The following is a 16,443-nucleotide window of genomic DNA, read 5'->3' as shown; positions in this document are numbered from 1 at the left end:
ACATACAATTGTCAACCGTTACCCTCTGGTATCTCCCATTCAGCCATTGTTGAATCCATCTTGCAACCTCACTATTAATACCCAACGATTTAACCTTCTTAATCAACCTTCCATGTGGGACTTTGGATTTTACCTTAATGGGACTTTGGATTTTACTGAAAAACTCTCATCTTTATAATTTAGTTATCAATCTGGCAAGCAATAAAGAAAGTATTGTTTATTACTTTCAAGGCTACAAGTTCATAGTAAAGAGCACAGAAGATATGCACGAAAATATGAGTAAAATACCCCGGTGTGGAATGTTTCCAATATTAACTCTTCACATACCTGCCAATTTCAAACTTAGTTCTTTTACATTCTTGAGCAAATTGATTGATAATTCCCTGTTTCTGTGCATTGTACGGTGTGATCACTCCAATGTTACGGCATGTTCCATTTTGTTTCTCTGCAATCATATTGATTAAAGCTACCACTAGTTTCATTTCCTGTGGGTTTGTATAAGAGCTGTAAACAACAGATGCAATCCAGAGATGAGACAACGGAAGAAATAATCATGTCCTTGTTCCGAATGCTCTTTTTTCGATTGTTCTATAAGATTCTATACATTATAATCAGTAACAATTAAATAATTTCACACCTTACAAGGGAATTGCAAATAATAGTTTATCTTAATACAAAAATTTGCAGAAATTAAATCTTGTTACAATTAGCCATGTGTGATCAAACTGAAAGTATATCCTTCAGTGGTTTGATACGATACGATAAAACTTTATTCATCCCTGGAGCGACATTTAATTAGGGTTAGGAGGGATTTAAGACCAAATTAAAAAGGCAGTACGCCACCATATCCGGTTCTGATTGACAAGACACCACAAAGGTTTTGAGCTGCTGAATTAATGCGGCAGAATATTTGCAAAGTTAAATTCTGCTCTTCTGGACAACAAAGAACGGCTTCACTGCAAGCTGGTAAAAATGTCACCTCTTGCATACAAGACAGTACACATAAACAAAACTTGCTCTGGGAACAAGTACAGCATTTTTGCTCCTGTTTGCTCTATTCTTGCAGTCACTTGGCCACGTACAAGGTGAATACAAAAAGGGAACAAGGATACCAATAAGGTGTAAAACATACTCTTTCTCCCTGCATTCAAATCCATCTGTCACATCAAACAACATGTATGATTGGAAAAGCCAGATTGGCCGACACCGCTCCATCTCTACATTTCTAGAAAAACATAGGAAAGAAGGAAAGAGGTGAGAAGCAGTAGCATGAATCTCTTCTACACCAAAGCTGTTAAAATTATATTGAAGCATTATTAAATGATCATATGAGTTCATCCAGTGATTTGTTAATTATATCTAACTTCTAGTTTGGGTTATTCATAGTCAGATGAATATCTCAGAGGAAACTCACTTGCATCAATATAAATGTACAAAAACATTACCACATTATGGTGGCTTATTATGCATTATGGAAAATAAGCAAGTTTAGTAGTTTTAAAAAGAGACCCCCCACTTTGAAACAGACAGCATTCATTGTAAACTCCCTAGAAAAATAAGAAAAAACTCCCTGGAAAACAGAAATAATTCGCGTTTTAAAAAAAGAATAATTTTCAAAGTCCTTACAAAAAGATTAATATTGAAAATATTGATTTTTAAATGGACTTCCAAAAACAAAAGGAACTACTTTCAAAATAAATCGCACATTGACGAGCCTTTCAGCATTGGACTTGTTGCAGCTTTACCCCAAAGTTACCTTTGATATATTTGATAGTGCAAACATGATAGAGTCAAGACTCAGTCGCCTTGCCTTTTGAAAAACCTTTCATTTCATGAAAGTGAACCTGATAGCAAACAGGCAAATACCTGCTGTCATTGCCATTGGAAATTTACAAAGACCATTCATTTTATGCTGTGCACAAAGAATCTATTTTTCCTTCGTCTTCTGGATTGTTGTTGAATTTGTCAACCATATTTCAAGCTGAGATCCAGCCACATCACAGCACTAACCGGGAATAGAAACAGTGGGAGAACCCACGCAAGACAGACATGGATCATTCTTGAAAAACAAAGTACAAGAGCCGTAGAAATTAAAACACTCTTACTCATCAGTTTTCAACCTATTTCCATATATGTACTTGGAGGGAAACAGGCAGATATCCGGATGCATCCTATACTGGGTCAACAGCAACTGCACTGGCTTATGTCCAGAGTTGTTCTGATTTACTTCATTTTGCAGGCACTTTAGCAGTCGGCTCATAATTGATTGGCCATAGTTTAACTCTTTTGCTTTCTGTATAAAGAAAGTAATATTAATTCTTTTCTGCTTTCCGTCTGTGAAGGATGTCAAGAACATTTAAAGTAAATGACACAAAAACATACAGGATTTTTTAAACAAAAAATAAACATTAAATAGCTCTAATTGTATTATCACAACTGTATTATAATTGTACAATGGCCTGGAACTTGCTCAAAGCTGAATGTTGCCAGGTCTCGCAGCTCTAGTTAAAAACAAGGAAAGTTGAACTTGCAGAAAACCAAGTCTGGATGCAAAATGATAGCAGATACATCAGCCTATTACTGCCATGTAGAAAGCACCGCTCATGAAATGACTGAAAACATCTCAACAGCCCACAAAATTATGCATTCAATCTGTGAAGACAATTCTGTGCTACATTTGCCTGGAAACAAGTGGACAGCTTCATTCATTATTAAATGAGGCGTAGGGAGATCTTGCAACAGCATAAAATATTGGCTAGGTCACAACTGTAATACTGTGTTCAGTTCTCGTCACCACACCACAGGAAGGACACGATTGCATTGCAGAGGATGCTGAGGAGATTCACCAGGATAATGACTGAGGTGATAATTAAAGTGTGACAATTAACTCTGCTCCGAGTAATATATTGAATGCAAGAGATTAATAATAATAATAAATGTTATTTGTCATATGTAGGTTGGCACAGGGTCAACGGTACAATGAAATGTATTTGACAAGACAACGGGTCACCTCAGCAGTAATATTCCAAGGATAAATAAGATAAAAAATGACATTAGTAAGGTAAAAAAATATTAAAAATAGGTTAAAAGACAATATTAAAAATAATCAACATATACGATTTGAAATGTGTTTATGAGTTCACAAGCCTGATGGCCTGATGGTAGAAACCGTTCTTAAGTCTGGTGGTACACGCAGCCATACTCCTGTATCGTCTGCCTGACGGTAACAAGGAGAACAGCCTGCGTGCTGGGTGGCTGTGGTCCTTGATGATGCTGCGTGCCTTCCGCAGGCACCACCGAAGGAAAAGGTCCTGAATGGTCGGGAGACAGTTGCCAGTGATGTGCTGTGCCTTCTTCACCACTCTGATGTAGTGATTTGTGGCTGTGGGCAGAACAGTTCCCGTACCAGACTGTAATGCAGCCCGTCAGCAGGCTCTCGATGGTGCATCTGTAGAAGTTTGTGAGGACGCTGGCGTTCATGCCAAACTTCCTCAGTCTTCTCAGGAAAAAGAGCCGCTGGTGGGCCTTCTTTGTTATTGTGTCTGTGTGCAGTGTCCAGGAAAGGTCCTCAGTGATGTGCACACCGAGGAACTGAAAGCTGCTGACCCTTTCAACCTCAGCATCACTGATGTGGATGGGGAGGTGTCCACTCCCCCGCTGTCTCCTGTAGTCCACGATCATCTCTTTAGTTTTGCTGACATTGAGAGAGGAGCATTGTATACAAACTTTTTCAGGACAGGAAAGTTCCTCAAGGCGAGAAGAAATCCATGGAAGCAACAGCACTTGGTCTCTGCACGCCATCACCTTTGTGCTGTAACTAACTCATGCATAACCACATATTTAAATACTAAATGCTCAAAAGAGAGTGAAAGGGAGTTTAGCAATCAAGTGGGTTGGAGGAGGAAGTCGAATGAGAATGGGAGCCTGTGGATGTTGGTCTTGGTACAGAAACAAAATTGGTTAAAAATTTCTGGCATACAATTAAATTGTAGCTATCCTTTTAAATGTCATTCTTACCATGGAAATAATAGTTGGTGGCAGTTGCTCAGGATCTCCCACAAGAATCAATTTGGGACAACGATACATCAATGGAATCAGTATTTCAGTTTCACATGCCTGTCCAGCCTGAAAAGAATAGTGATAAGTGATATAGATACATAAATACATAAATAGGTGCAGGAGTAGGCCATTCGGCCCTTTGAGCCAGCACCACCATTCAATGTGATCATGGCTGATCATCCACAATCAGTACCCCGTTCCTGCCTTCTCCCCATATCCCTTGATTCCGCTAGCTCCATCCAGTGAATCGGCCTCCACTGCCTTCTGAGGCAGAGAATTCTACAAATTCACAACTCGAGTCACTCGGCCCATCAAGTCTATTCCGCCATTCAATCATGGATGATCTATTTTTCCCTCTTAACCCTATTCTCCTGCCTTCTCCCCATAACTCCTGTCACCCTTACTAATCAAGAATCTATCTATCTCTGCCTTAAAAATATCCATTAAATTGGTCTCCACAGCCTTTGTGGCAATGAATTCTACAGATTTACCACCCTTGTAGTTTAGGAGGCTGATCATTTTTACCTCTAATTCGTGCACAATTTAATTTAATATCAACATCATACAATGATGGCTCAGGATGTTATTAGTGGGTCACAATCACAGAACTCTCCACCGTACAACATTATGAGCAGCTTCAGTTGATGAACTGTGACATTTTAAGTGGCTCAACTCCATTCTACCAAGTGCAATAGAGGAGCAACACACATATCTTATGAAATAAAATCAAGAACAGCTTCTTTCCAGCAACTATCAGGCTCTGAAACACTGCACAACACTAACCACTACATCGGCAACTATGATCTTCTATGGACTGCGTCTTTGTTGCACTACGAACTGTGGTTTTGCACTGTTATGCTCACTTACTATTAATTTATTGTATTAAGAGTCAGAGTCATATAGCACGGAAACAGTACCTCGAGTTCAACATGTCCATACCGATCAAGATGCCCCATCTATGCCAGCCCCATTTGCCTGATTTGCCCATATCTCTCTAAACCTTTCCTATCCATGTACCTGTCCAAATGCATGTTAAATGCTGTTATAGTACCTGCCTCAACTTCCTCCTTGGGCAGCTCGTTCCATATACCCACCACTTTCTGTGTGAAAAAGGTGCTCCTCAAGTTCCTCTTAAATCTTTCACTTGTCGCCTTATACTCCTGGTTCTTGATTCCCCTACTCTGGATAAAAACTATCCACCCTATCAGGCCTGTTCTTTGGCTCTTGGCTTTGAATTACTGATTATATATTTATTTGTGTGTTATTGTAATAAATGGGCCTGATATGCAGTAGCAAGTAAGAATTTCATTGTTCTGTTGCCGGTAAATATGCCAGTTAAACACATGACGCCTACTCTCTTGAGATTCTATCATCATGAAATTATATCATCAGAGACTAACAAAAGATAGATACAAAGAAAATTCTTTTTTTGATTTAGCCTAAACACTTTACAAGTTAGTCATCATTGCAAAATTTACTTCCACTCACCTCATCCACAATCACACAGCTAAATGGTTCATGACCCAATTTTCGGAATGACATTTCCAACAGCATACTGCCACTGGTACTCAAAGTGCAGCAGATGATGTGCGATTCCAGGATAATGTTCAGCTGAATGTCCTGGGATCGACTATTAACCTGCAAAGTTCAGGGTGAGGAACTCATTTTGCTTAACAGCAATCGGCAGGCATTAACACTTTTGGTTGACTGCTTTTTGTCTTGATATATGCTCTGGGGTTTCTTGTTCTTAAAAATCATTTTTTATATAAACAGTTCTGAAAATGGCAACGTTTATACTAGCACATAAGAGTTTGCAAGTTGAAATTAGAAATTATATTATACATATTATCACCATTAGAATAGTTAATTACCAAACAGCTCTTGCAAGCAAATCACAAATTTATGAGAATGCTCCTATACATCCAATAATAGTAAAAAGAAAGAATAATTGTGATAACCATTATTGAAAATTAAAAGAGGAATTTACTCCATTTGAAATGTTTAGTAAATGAATAATGTGGCTTGCTGGTGTTGACATTTGTACATGTTAAGACAGAGAAAAAAAATTGGCGCTCAGCTCTTGCCTCCTTTTGTTTGCGTCCAAGTTCCGCCCTCTCCCTCTCCAATTTTCTCCGCTCTTGAATTGCCAGTTCAATCTAGACCACAGAATGGCAGGATGGAAGATTTGGGTTTGTAAATGATTTATGACATCATCCTTGCAGATGCTAATGCCATTTCAGTAAACTAATATGTGACTAAAGATAACTCTTTAGAAATGTGAATTCAAATAAATTAATATTCTAATATTATGAAATACAAGCACCACAAAACTTAGGATACAGAGCCAATTATTAACAAATATTGTATAACTTTTTGTTGGTATATATATTCACTTCTACAATGAACTAAAGTGCTTCTTTTCTCCATTCCACAAAATGACAATGAACTCAGCTGGTAGACACAAAATGCTGGAGTAACTCAGCGTCTCTGGAGAGAAGGAATTGGTGACGCTTCTTCAAACTAGATTGCTTACAAATCCACTGCAACGCAAGAGTGTTGTTGCTTCAGCAACTAGGGCAGCATATCAACACAGCCAAAGACAGCAAGGAAGATATTACAGCATGGGAAGGTAATAGCGAAAGAACTTCAACATTGTGATGAAGTGCAGACAAAGTAAACTCATTATAACTATCAGGCAAGGTAAGGTAACAGATCGATTAAAAAATTCTCACAGCTTGTTTCCAACTCCTACCATGATCTTAATCACCTGTAACTTCCTTTGTCCGACAATACTCAAGTTCTGTGCTGCTGTTAAAATTTTCTTGAACAAGTCTAATCTGATTGTTTTACCATTGTCAGGCCCCTCTGTTCCAAAAGGACTTCCTGAATCTCTGCCTCTTTAATCTTTTATTCTTTCACCTCCAATTAGGCCATCTCATTTGCTATTATGTCTGAGACTCCAAGACTCCATTATGTCAGTTGAAATGCTGGGGATAGAGCTCTTAATGATAGCGGAGTCAGGGGGTATGGGGAGAGGGCAGGAACGGGGTACTGATTGTGGATGATAAGCCAGTATAGACACTGTGACGTCACATGTCAGCTCTTGCGAGGACAGTTGCATTCCCACTAGGACCCGGATCAGGCTCATTAACAAAACTGATCTCCCGGTGGCCGAGCACTTTAACTCCCCCTCCCGTTCCCAGTCTGACCTTTCTGTCATGGGCCTCCTCCAGTGCCATAGTGAGGCCCGCCGGAAGTTGGAGGAGCTGCACCTCATATTTCGCCTGGGCAGTTTGCAGCCCGGTGGTATGAACGTCGACTTCTCCAACTTTAGATAGCTCCTCTGTCCCTCCCTTCCCCTCCTCCTTCCCAGATCTCCCTCTATCTTCCTGTCTCCACCTATATCCTTCCTTTGTCCCGCCCCCCTGACATCAGTCTGAAGAAGGGTCTCGACCCGAAACGTCACCCATTCCTTCTCTCCCGAGATGCTGCCTGACCTGCTGAGTTACTCCAGCATTTTGTGAATAAATCAACAACGACAAGCCTTGGTTTACAGCAGAACTCAGACAGCTCCGCCAGTCTAAAGATGAGGCCTATAGGAGCGGGGATGTAGACCTCAACAGGCAGGCCAAGTACACGCTTCTTCTTCTTGCATTTGAGGCAGAAGAGGTTATGTAATGCCCTCCAGGCACTGTCCCCAATTCAATGTGCTGTTGTCGAGGGCCGTGAGGTCTACCCCTCCACCAGGGGGGCAGAGGACAGCGTAGTCAAAAGGTACAAGCTGAGATGAGGAATCAGAGCTGTCAAGGAAAGGTACGCTGAGAAGTTGAGGAGCAAGTTCTCAGCTAATGACTCAACTTCAGTGTGGAAGGATTTGTAAGAAATCACTAGCTACAAGGAGAAAAAGCCCCACTCCTTGGACAATCGTCAACTGACCAATGACCTGAATGATTATTTATTCACAAAATGCTGGAGTAACTCAGCAGGTCAGGCAGCATCTCAGGATGCATCTCTCCAGCATTTTGTGGCATTCATTCTCTCCTGAGATGCTGCCTGACCTGCTGAGTTACTCCAGCATTTTGTGAATAAATACCTTCGATTTGTACCAGCATCTGCAGTTATTTTCTTATAATGACCTGAATGAGTTCTACTGCAGGTTTGTAAGACAGAAACATAACCCAAGTACCTCTCAAAATCATCATTTCACACAGCCGACTCCAGTCTGCAAAGACTGGGCCCTTCCCCAACCACTTCTCCCTAATTACCACTTCACACCTACTTACAGCCTGACTCCAGTCTGCAAAGACTAGGTCCTCCTCCACTACCCACCCCCTCCTTGCTGCCCAACATCAGTCTGGCCACTTCTCCATCACTAACAATAGAAATTGAGGAGATGCAAAAGCTATTCAGGAGACAGAAAAGCCAGAAATCTCCAGGGCCAGACAATGTTTCCCCCTCTACTCTCAAGCTCTGTGCCAAACAACAAGCACCAGTCTGCACAGACATTTTCAATCAGTCCCTGCAAACCTGCACTGTTCCTGCTTGCTTCAAAGTCTCCACTGTTTAGTTTAGAGATACAGCGTGTAAACAGGCCCTTCAGCCCACCGAGTCCGTGCCGACCAGCGATCCCCACACATTAACGCTACCCTCCACACACTAGGGACAATTTTACACTTATAACAAACTAATTAACCTACAAACCTGTACGTCTTTGGAGTGCGAGAGGAAACCGAAGATCTCGGAAAAAACCCATGCAGTCACGGGAAGAATGTACAAGCTCTGTACAGACAACACCTGTAGTCAGGATCGAACCCGGGTCTCCGGCACTGCAAGCGCTGTAAGGCAGCAACTCTACCGCTGTGCCCTAATTGTTCTATTTTTCTAATTGTTTATACTATTGTTCTTGTACACAAAAAGCCAAGGATTACTGGTCTTAATGACCTGCCGCACTGAACTCTGCAATCATGAAAACCCTTGAAATACTTGTGCTGGCCCACCTGAAAAATATCACAAACCCCCTACTGGAACCCTTGCCAATAGATCAGTGGATGACGCAGTCAACTTCGGTCTGCACTTCATCCTCCAGCACCTAGACCACCAGGGGAACAATGCAAGGATTCTGTTTGTGGATTTTAGCTCTGCATTCAACACCATTGTGCCAGAGCTATTACACTCCAAACTCTCCCAGCTGACTGTGCCTGAACTCCTCTGTCAGTGGATCACAGTCTGTCATGTGAGGCTGGGAAAGCACACCTCAGACCCGCTGACACTCAGTATAGGAGCACCACACGGTGCTCCCCTCTCCTTTACTCTCTCTCACCAAGGACTGTACCTCCACACTCCTTGGTCAAGCTTCTCAAATTTGCGGACAACACAATCCCGAATGGACTGATCCAAGATGGGGAGGAATCTGCCTACAGACAGGAAGTGACACAGCTGGCATCCTGATGCCATCGCAACCACCTGGAGCTCAATGCCTTTAAGACAGTGGAATTGATTGTAGACTTTAGGAGAACCCCTCCCCCCACTCACCATGAACAACATTACAGGCACTACTGTGGACTCATTTAAGTTCCTCGGAACCATCATCTCCACAGTCAAAAAGACCCATCAGAGGATGTACTTCATGTGGCAGCTGTGGAAACATAACCTTCCACAGGCAATGATGGTCCAGTTTTAAACTACCGTCCAAGAGTCTGTCCTCATCTTCTCCATCATGGTCTGGTTTGGCTCATGATATCCGGAGGCTGCAGCGCATTGTCTAATCAGCCGAGAAAGTTGTTGGCTGCAACCTCTGCCCCCCCCAATTGACGAACAGTACATTGCAAGGGCCATGAAGCGAGCGGGCAAGATCATCTCTGTGCCCTCTCACCCTGGCCACAAACTCTTTGAAGTATTTCCCTCTGGGAGGCGACTCCGGACTATCAAAGCTACCACAGCCAGGCATAAAAAGCTTTTTTCCACAAGCAGTAGCTCTACTCAACAGCCAAAAGTCTGTAGCCTCTTTTTGCTCTGGTACTTTATTATTATTATTTTTCTTCGGAGAAAATCAAAATAATAATGGGGTAAAATTGTAGATGTGAGCACAGACAAACATTATTTATACCTCCACGAAGTTGACATTTCCTATCACAGAATTGCTATACTAGGGACCAGGCACTTAACTCAATATTTCAAAATGGTTTGATTTCCACTTTAAAAATCAATCTTATTAGATTCTATTTAACACGTGATTCATGTGGAAATTGACCATTTATTGGGCTTTTGCCATTTTGATTATTCAATTTGTTTTATCTTTAGCTACCAAGATATTAATCCAAATTACAATAGGTACAATTGAGTTTACGCAATCTTTTCAGTTATAAAAGCCTGTATTTACTGAGGCCAGGTTGAAACTCTGGGTCTTACAATTTGTGTGGTGGTTTTAAATTCAAGACCCAAGATCAAAGGGCATCAAGGATGCTTCATGATTTGTAGTAGAAATTGCTAACTTTATAACAATCCAGAGAGAGAGGTTGGATCGGCAGTCGATGGGCGCCGACCGATGGACGAAGCCAGACCACGTGGAGCGAGGACGCCGCTGCCGAGGAAAGGAACAAAGGAGGACCTGGCATTGGGGGACTGCCGTGAGGGAGGGGGAGAACAATGGATGACCCGGTGTGGGGGGACCGCCGTGAGGGGGTGGGGGGAAGAGAGAACAAAGGGGGACCTGGCACAAATACTTTGTAACTTTGTCCGCACCCTTATGTGGCGACTATTTGCATACCTTGGGTATGTAAGCAAAGAATTTCACTGTGACTTGTCACATGTGACAATAAAGTATTCATTCAGGTTGTAATGATGTTAAGTAAACAAAGAGTTGGTATACTGCGTGGTATTAACTAAAGAAAGAGTGTACTGCAAAGGAAGGTTTGATACAAGTGAATCAGCATTTGGATCTGATCATTTCAAGTTGACAATACTTTGCCCACTCTATAATAAGGTCGCTGATAGCTTTTTGTTTGCTGTTAAACTTCAAATTGATAGAAATTATGAATGAACAAATTAATCGCTTGGGACATCACAATGGATTATACAAGAAATAGGAGTAAACCATATGGCTCCTCATGCTTGCCCTATCATTAAGGTTACACTGATGTGATTGTGGTCATAATTACTTTTCTGCCTGATTCCCCATACTCTTGATCCCTCTCTAGTCTAAATACCTGTCTGTTGACATTAGATATATTCAACGATTCAGCTTCTATCTGTCTCTGGTGCAAAGATTCACAATCTTCAAAGTTCTCCCCAAACCTGCCTTAAAATTGCAACTGTTATTCTGCATCAACATCCCCTGGTTCAAGATTCATCCATACGACAAAATCGCCTCTCAGCCTTGGCTGTCAAAATATTTGTTGAAACAAAATAATTATCATTCTTCACTTTAACGAGTAAAAGGCCAGCCAGGAATTAACTTTCAATTCAAGTACATTTAGTGATAGAAAGCAGCCAAGATGATTTTGACAATTGTTGTGCATCAAGGGGAAAATATTTCTGGGAAGTAAAACTGAACATTGACAAGTCTTACCAGATAAACAATACTGTTGTGACAAAAATTGCTGGGGCTTAACTACTAAGAAATCCACTAACACCATTGATCTGCAACAATTGCGAATTCATGATCTGCCACATTCAACCACCTACGCTTGACTAGAGAGATATTAAATGCGGAGGAAAATAGTAAATAAAAAGGAAAAAAAGAGTACCAAGTGGAACAGAAGCAAACATTTAAGAGCTGCAGTGCAGTTGTGTTAGGGAATTAAAGAGCGGATGATTGTTATGTAATGCTATCTCACTTCAATGATTTCTAGAAGCAACTTTCAAGTGACATGCATGACAAAGGTGAAAGGAAAATATTTCATCTATTCACATCAGCGAATCTTACCCAATGTAATAATTCAAACTCCATTGCTAGTTTAATAATCATTGTACTGCAGTAATTTTCAGATTTTATCTTAAATAATTGTAACAGCACAACGGTTCACTCCAGTTGTTGAGAGTAATTAACTCTTCAGCGTCTTCTGTTATCCAAGAGTACAACATAATAAGCAGTAAATAAACACGAAATAAGCTTTTTATCCAGTATTGCCTTGCCATTATTGCCCAAGACCAACAGCAAAATGTATCAGATTTTACCTGCTCTCCGTCTTTTTTGATGATGGCACATTGCTTTCCAAGTTCATCCAACTTCCTATCCAGCCAATCTTTCTGTCTCTGAATGACCTGATCAGCATCAAGTTGGCTCTTTTCTGTATAGAAAGCCACATGTAACCATTTTAGAATATACAGCAACACTTGTGGTTTAAAGATATTTACATTCATGTACTATACACCATTGAAAATAAAACACTGGTTTAGTTTAGTTTTAATGTAGAGATACAGCATGGAAACAGGCCCTTCGGCCAACCATTGATCATCCATTCACACGAGTTCAACGTCATCCCACTTTCACATCCACTCCCTACACATTAGGAGCAATTTGCAGCGGGCAATAAACCTAGAAACCCACACGCATTTGGGATGTTGGACAAAACTGGAGCACCTGGGGGAAACCAACATGGTTAGGAGGTTACAAACTCCACAGACAACGCCTGAGGTTAGGATCAAACAGTGATTTCTGATGCTGTGAGGCAAGCAGCTCTACCATATCCACAATATTTACCATGTCGTCCTATGGTAAAATTATGCAAATTCATTTTGTGGAATATCATAGATTGATGTACTATCTACTGACATCGTAGGTGTACTTTTGCACTGTAGACGAGATCATGGTGCAGTTAGGATTTAGGCTTGCAGTGAATTATAATTTATTCAAAAATTGAGAGGCATCAAAATTAATATACCTTCTACAGTGCAGATGGTATATTAATTTTGATTTACACAAACCACAATTTCCTTTCGTACACAGCTAACTCAACACAAAATAAAAGGTACACAAATATTACAATTTTCCTATCCCCCTATGATAGGAGAAACAAAAATCTAAAATAAGCCCCATAAAGTAATTTTAAATTGCTCATTTGATCTGAAACGTTTCTCTCTGAACGATATAACATATTTTAACCCAGAGACTTTTTAATTTCAGGCAGAAAGTACGTACTCTTTCTACGATTGACTTGATAATCCAAACTGAATCCCATGACATCAGTTGAGATAGTTTTCTCAGAACCTAGTCTTAACAGATTCACATCGCCACAATTTCCTGAAGAGAAAAATTATGGAATAATTAACAATTTGGAAGCAGTACATGGAATTACATGTCACCAAGTTGACAAATTCAAAGTCAAAGTAATTAAGTTGACAGCAAGGTTTAAATACATAATCAATACTTCAAATAAATAATTCAATGCTTTGGCATTTGTTATTCTGTTGATCAGAAGTGAACTTTTACATTATCTGTTCATTTGGAGAAAGAAACAATGAAAGAAGGAATGTAGAGAAGGGAGGAAAGAGATTACCTTGTAGGGCAATGCTCAACAATAGGTGTAAATGCCCTATACAAATACTATTGATATCACTCATTTGCAGCCAACATTTAAAAAATTATTTTCAAAATGTTACAGCTCTTTAGTTGTTCAGTTATAGCAAGATAAATAATAAACAAAGAAAAAAATTACCCAAGCAATTCTTCACATTTTTGCATTTCAGTTTAAACTCAACAATGATTTTTTTCATGAGCTCATCAATGGCTGCGTTCGATGGAGCACATACAAGAATCCTGGTGCGTTTAGTTCTCATGATCCTGCTATAAGATGGTTTAACATTCTCTTGATCCTAGGTTTGAAAGGGATAAAGTAGCATGAGAACAAACTCTACAGTACACTGACCTTTCTGGCCTTGGCCTACTCCACATTCAGAGTGAGGCCCAGAGCAAATTGGAAGAACACCTCATATTTCACTTGGGTAGCTTACAACCCAGCAGTATGAATATTGATTTCTCCATCTTCAAGCGACGCTTTCCCTCTCACAACGCTTTCCCTTTCCCTTATCCATCCTAGTTCTCCGATTAATTTCATTGTTCTGATTAAATATTACTGATTGCGTGCCTCACTGTCACCTTCTCCTCAGCTAATAATGTACCATTCTAATTTCCTTGTTCATCGTCCCCTTTGATCTGTGTTTTCACACCTTACCATTCCATATCTCTCCGTTTCCCTCTCCCCGACTCTCAGTCTGAAGAAGGGTCTCAACCTGAAACGTCACCCATTCCTTCTCTCCAGAGATGCTGCCTGTCTCGCTATTACTCCAGCATTTTGTGTTTATCTTCAGTGTAAAGGAGCGTCTGCAGTTCCTTCCTACACATAGCTTCAGAATAAACCTGGGTAACCCACCCATTCTTAAAAAGTAGGACTGCCAGGGTTACTCCCAATGCCATGTGCTAATGAGGGTAGGAACTGCAAGATTGGACAGAGGAGCTGGTAGGGCAGAGGTGACCTGTACAGAAGGAACGCGTTGCATCTGAACTGGCAGGGAACCAATATCCTGCCAGGTACATTTGCTTGTTCTACTCAAGCGAGTTCGGGGGGGGGGGGGGGGGGGGGGCAGTATTGAGGCAGATGATTGAGGCAGATGATAGGCTGGAAGTCCATATGGAAAGTGAAGAAAGTTCAGTGGATGGGATAGACAGGAGCATAACAGGGAGCAAGAATGGACTGTTGGACTGCATTTATTTTAATATGAGAGGTCTGATAGGCAAGGCAGATGAACTCAAGGTGTGGATAAATATGTGCGACTGGAATGTTGTAGCCATTATGGAAACCTGCCTAAAGAGGTACAGGACTGGCAGCTTAATGTTCCAAGGTACCGGTACTACAGGCGAGGTAGAGGCGGGGATGTTGCTTTAATCATTGAGGAGAATGTCATGGCAGTAGTCTGAGGTAAAAAAAAAGAGGATAATCATGTTTGGAGTATACTATAGGCCCCCAAATAGTCAATGACAAACAGAAGAACAAAAATTGTAGATTGCAGGCAGTTGCAAGACCAATCGGGTTGTCATAGTAGGGGATTTTAACTTTCCCAATATAGATTGGGACAGTCTTAATGCCAAGGGCTTAGACAGGGTGGAAATTATCAAACGTGTTTAAGAAAGTTACCTGAAGCAATATGTAGAGGACCCTACAAGGGAAAAGGCAATGCTTGATCTACTCTTATGAAATCAGGAAGGACAAGTGACTGAAGGTAAGCCTTTTGCGATCAGTAACCACAGTTTGATTTGCTTTAAAATAGGTAAGGCTTCCCGATGGGCTGCAGCTGTGGACTGGGAATGTGGCCAGAGGCCTTTATCGAGGCGGCGGGGTCTCGATGCCTCGCGGATCACCGTGTGGAAGCCCGGGTCGAGGCCCAGCTAGGGCATCGCTGGTCGATTGGAGGAGCCAGCCCTCGCGATTGGCGGAGCGGCCGACGGAGCCCACGGCTGGGGCTCGGGTCGGCACCATGGAGGCGTGAAGTGGGGCGTCGACAGTGGTGAGGCCCTGGCGGCGAAGCAGCGGCAGCAGTGAAGCCTCGCGACGATGGGGCCTCGATGTTGAAGCCTCATGGCGGCGGCGATGCCTTGCCGGTCGATGAGAGCATGGAGGACCGTCATGGAGGGGGAAGAGGAAGAACAATGGAGGAGCCAGTGTGGAGGGACCAATGTGAGGGGAGAACAATGGACATCTGGGGAGTGGGTGGGAAGAGAGAACGAAAGGAGGAGACGTCGTGCTTTGTAACTTTGTCAGCGTAGGTGGCTGCTATTTGCATACATTGGGTATGCAAGCAAAGAATTTCACTGTGCCTAGTCACATGTGACAATAAAGTATTCCATTCCATTCCATAAACCCCAGTGGGCCCACAAGTTAAAATTCTGTATTGGGGCATGGGGCAAGGTCAATTGATGGTATTAGTCAGGAACTTTCTAACTTGATTAGAGAAAGTTGTTTGCAAGCAAAAGGACCCACCGGAAAGTGGGATGCTTTTAAAAGAGGGATGCTGAGACTAGTGTTCAGGGCATGCATGTTCCTGTCAAAGTGAAGAACAAGGCAGGTGGGAGTTGGGAAACCTGGATTAGGAGAGCAATTGAGATTTGGTCAGGAAAAAGAAGGCATGGTGCAGCTATAGCCATCTGGGATCAAGAATAGGGCACCTCGGAAGCCAAAGCAGTCATTTCTCTGCGGGGCTGCAGGAGATGGGCAAAGTCATCAATGAGTATTTCTCCTCTGTTTTTACTGTGGAGAAAGACAAAGATTTTAGAACTGTGACAGTTAATTAAGATATCTTGTGGGCAGTCTGTATTATAGTTGAGGTGATGGACATCCTAAGGTTTATGAAGAAAGATAAAACTCCTGGTCCGGATCAGAAATATCCAAG

General features: G+C 41.5%; 1 protein-coding gene across 1 annotated transcript in view; it reads right to left on the bottom strand.

The window, feature by feature from the left end:
* setx (senataxin) overlaps positions 1-16,443 on the bottom strand; it is an 89,364-nt gene that overhangs the window by 12,643 nt on the left and 60,278 nt on the right. The window contains exons 14-22 of the mRNA XM_078425907.1: positions 13,716-13,872; positions 13,199-13,300; positions 12,235-12,347; positions 6,144-6,215; positions 5,548-5,697; positions 4,018-4,125; positions 2,106-2,293; positions 1,133-1,225; positions 328-504 (exon numbers count right to left, since the gene is read on the bottom strand). Of these exons, the coding sequence (XP_078282033.1) occupies positions 328-504; positions 1,133-1,225; positions 2,106-2,293; positions 4,018-4,125; positions 5,548-5,697; positions 6,144-6,215; positions 12,235-12,347; positions 13,199-13,300; positions 13,716-13,872 (1,160 nt within the window). The remainder of the gene's footprint in view (positions 1-327; positions 505-1,132; positions 1,226-2,105; positions 2,294-4,017; positions 4,126-5,547; positions 5,698-6,143; positions 6,216-12,234; positions 12,348-13,198; positions 13,301-13,715; positions 13,873-16,443) is intronic.

The sequence above is a fragment of the Rhinoraja longicauda genome, chromosome 31 (genome assembly GCF_053455715.1).
Source record: "Rhinoraja longicauda isolate Sanriku21f chromosome 31, sRhiLon1.1, whole genome shotgun sequence".
Taxonomy (NCBI): Eukaryota; Metazoa; Chordata; class Chondrichthyes; order Rajiformes; family Arhynchobatidae; genus Rhinoraja; species Rhinoraja longicauda.
This window is presented reverse-complemented; position numbering and strand designations above follow the sequence as displayed.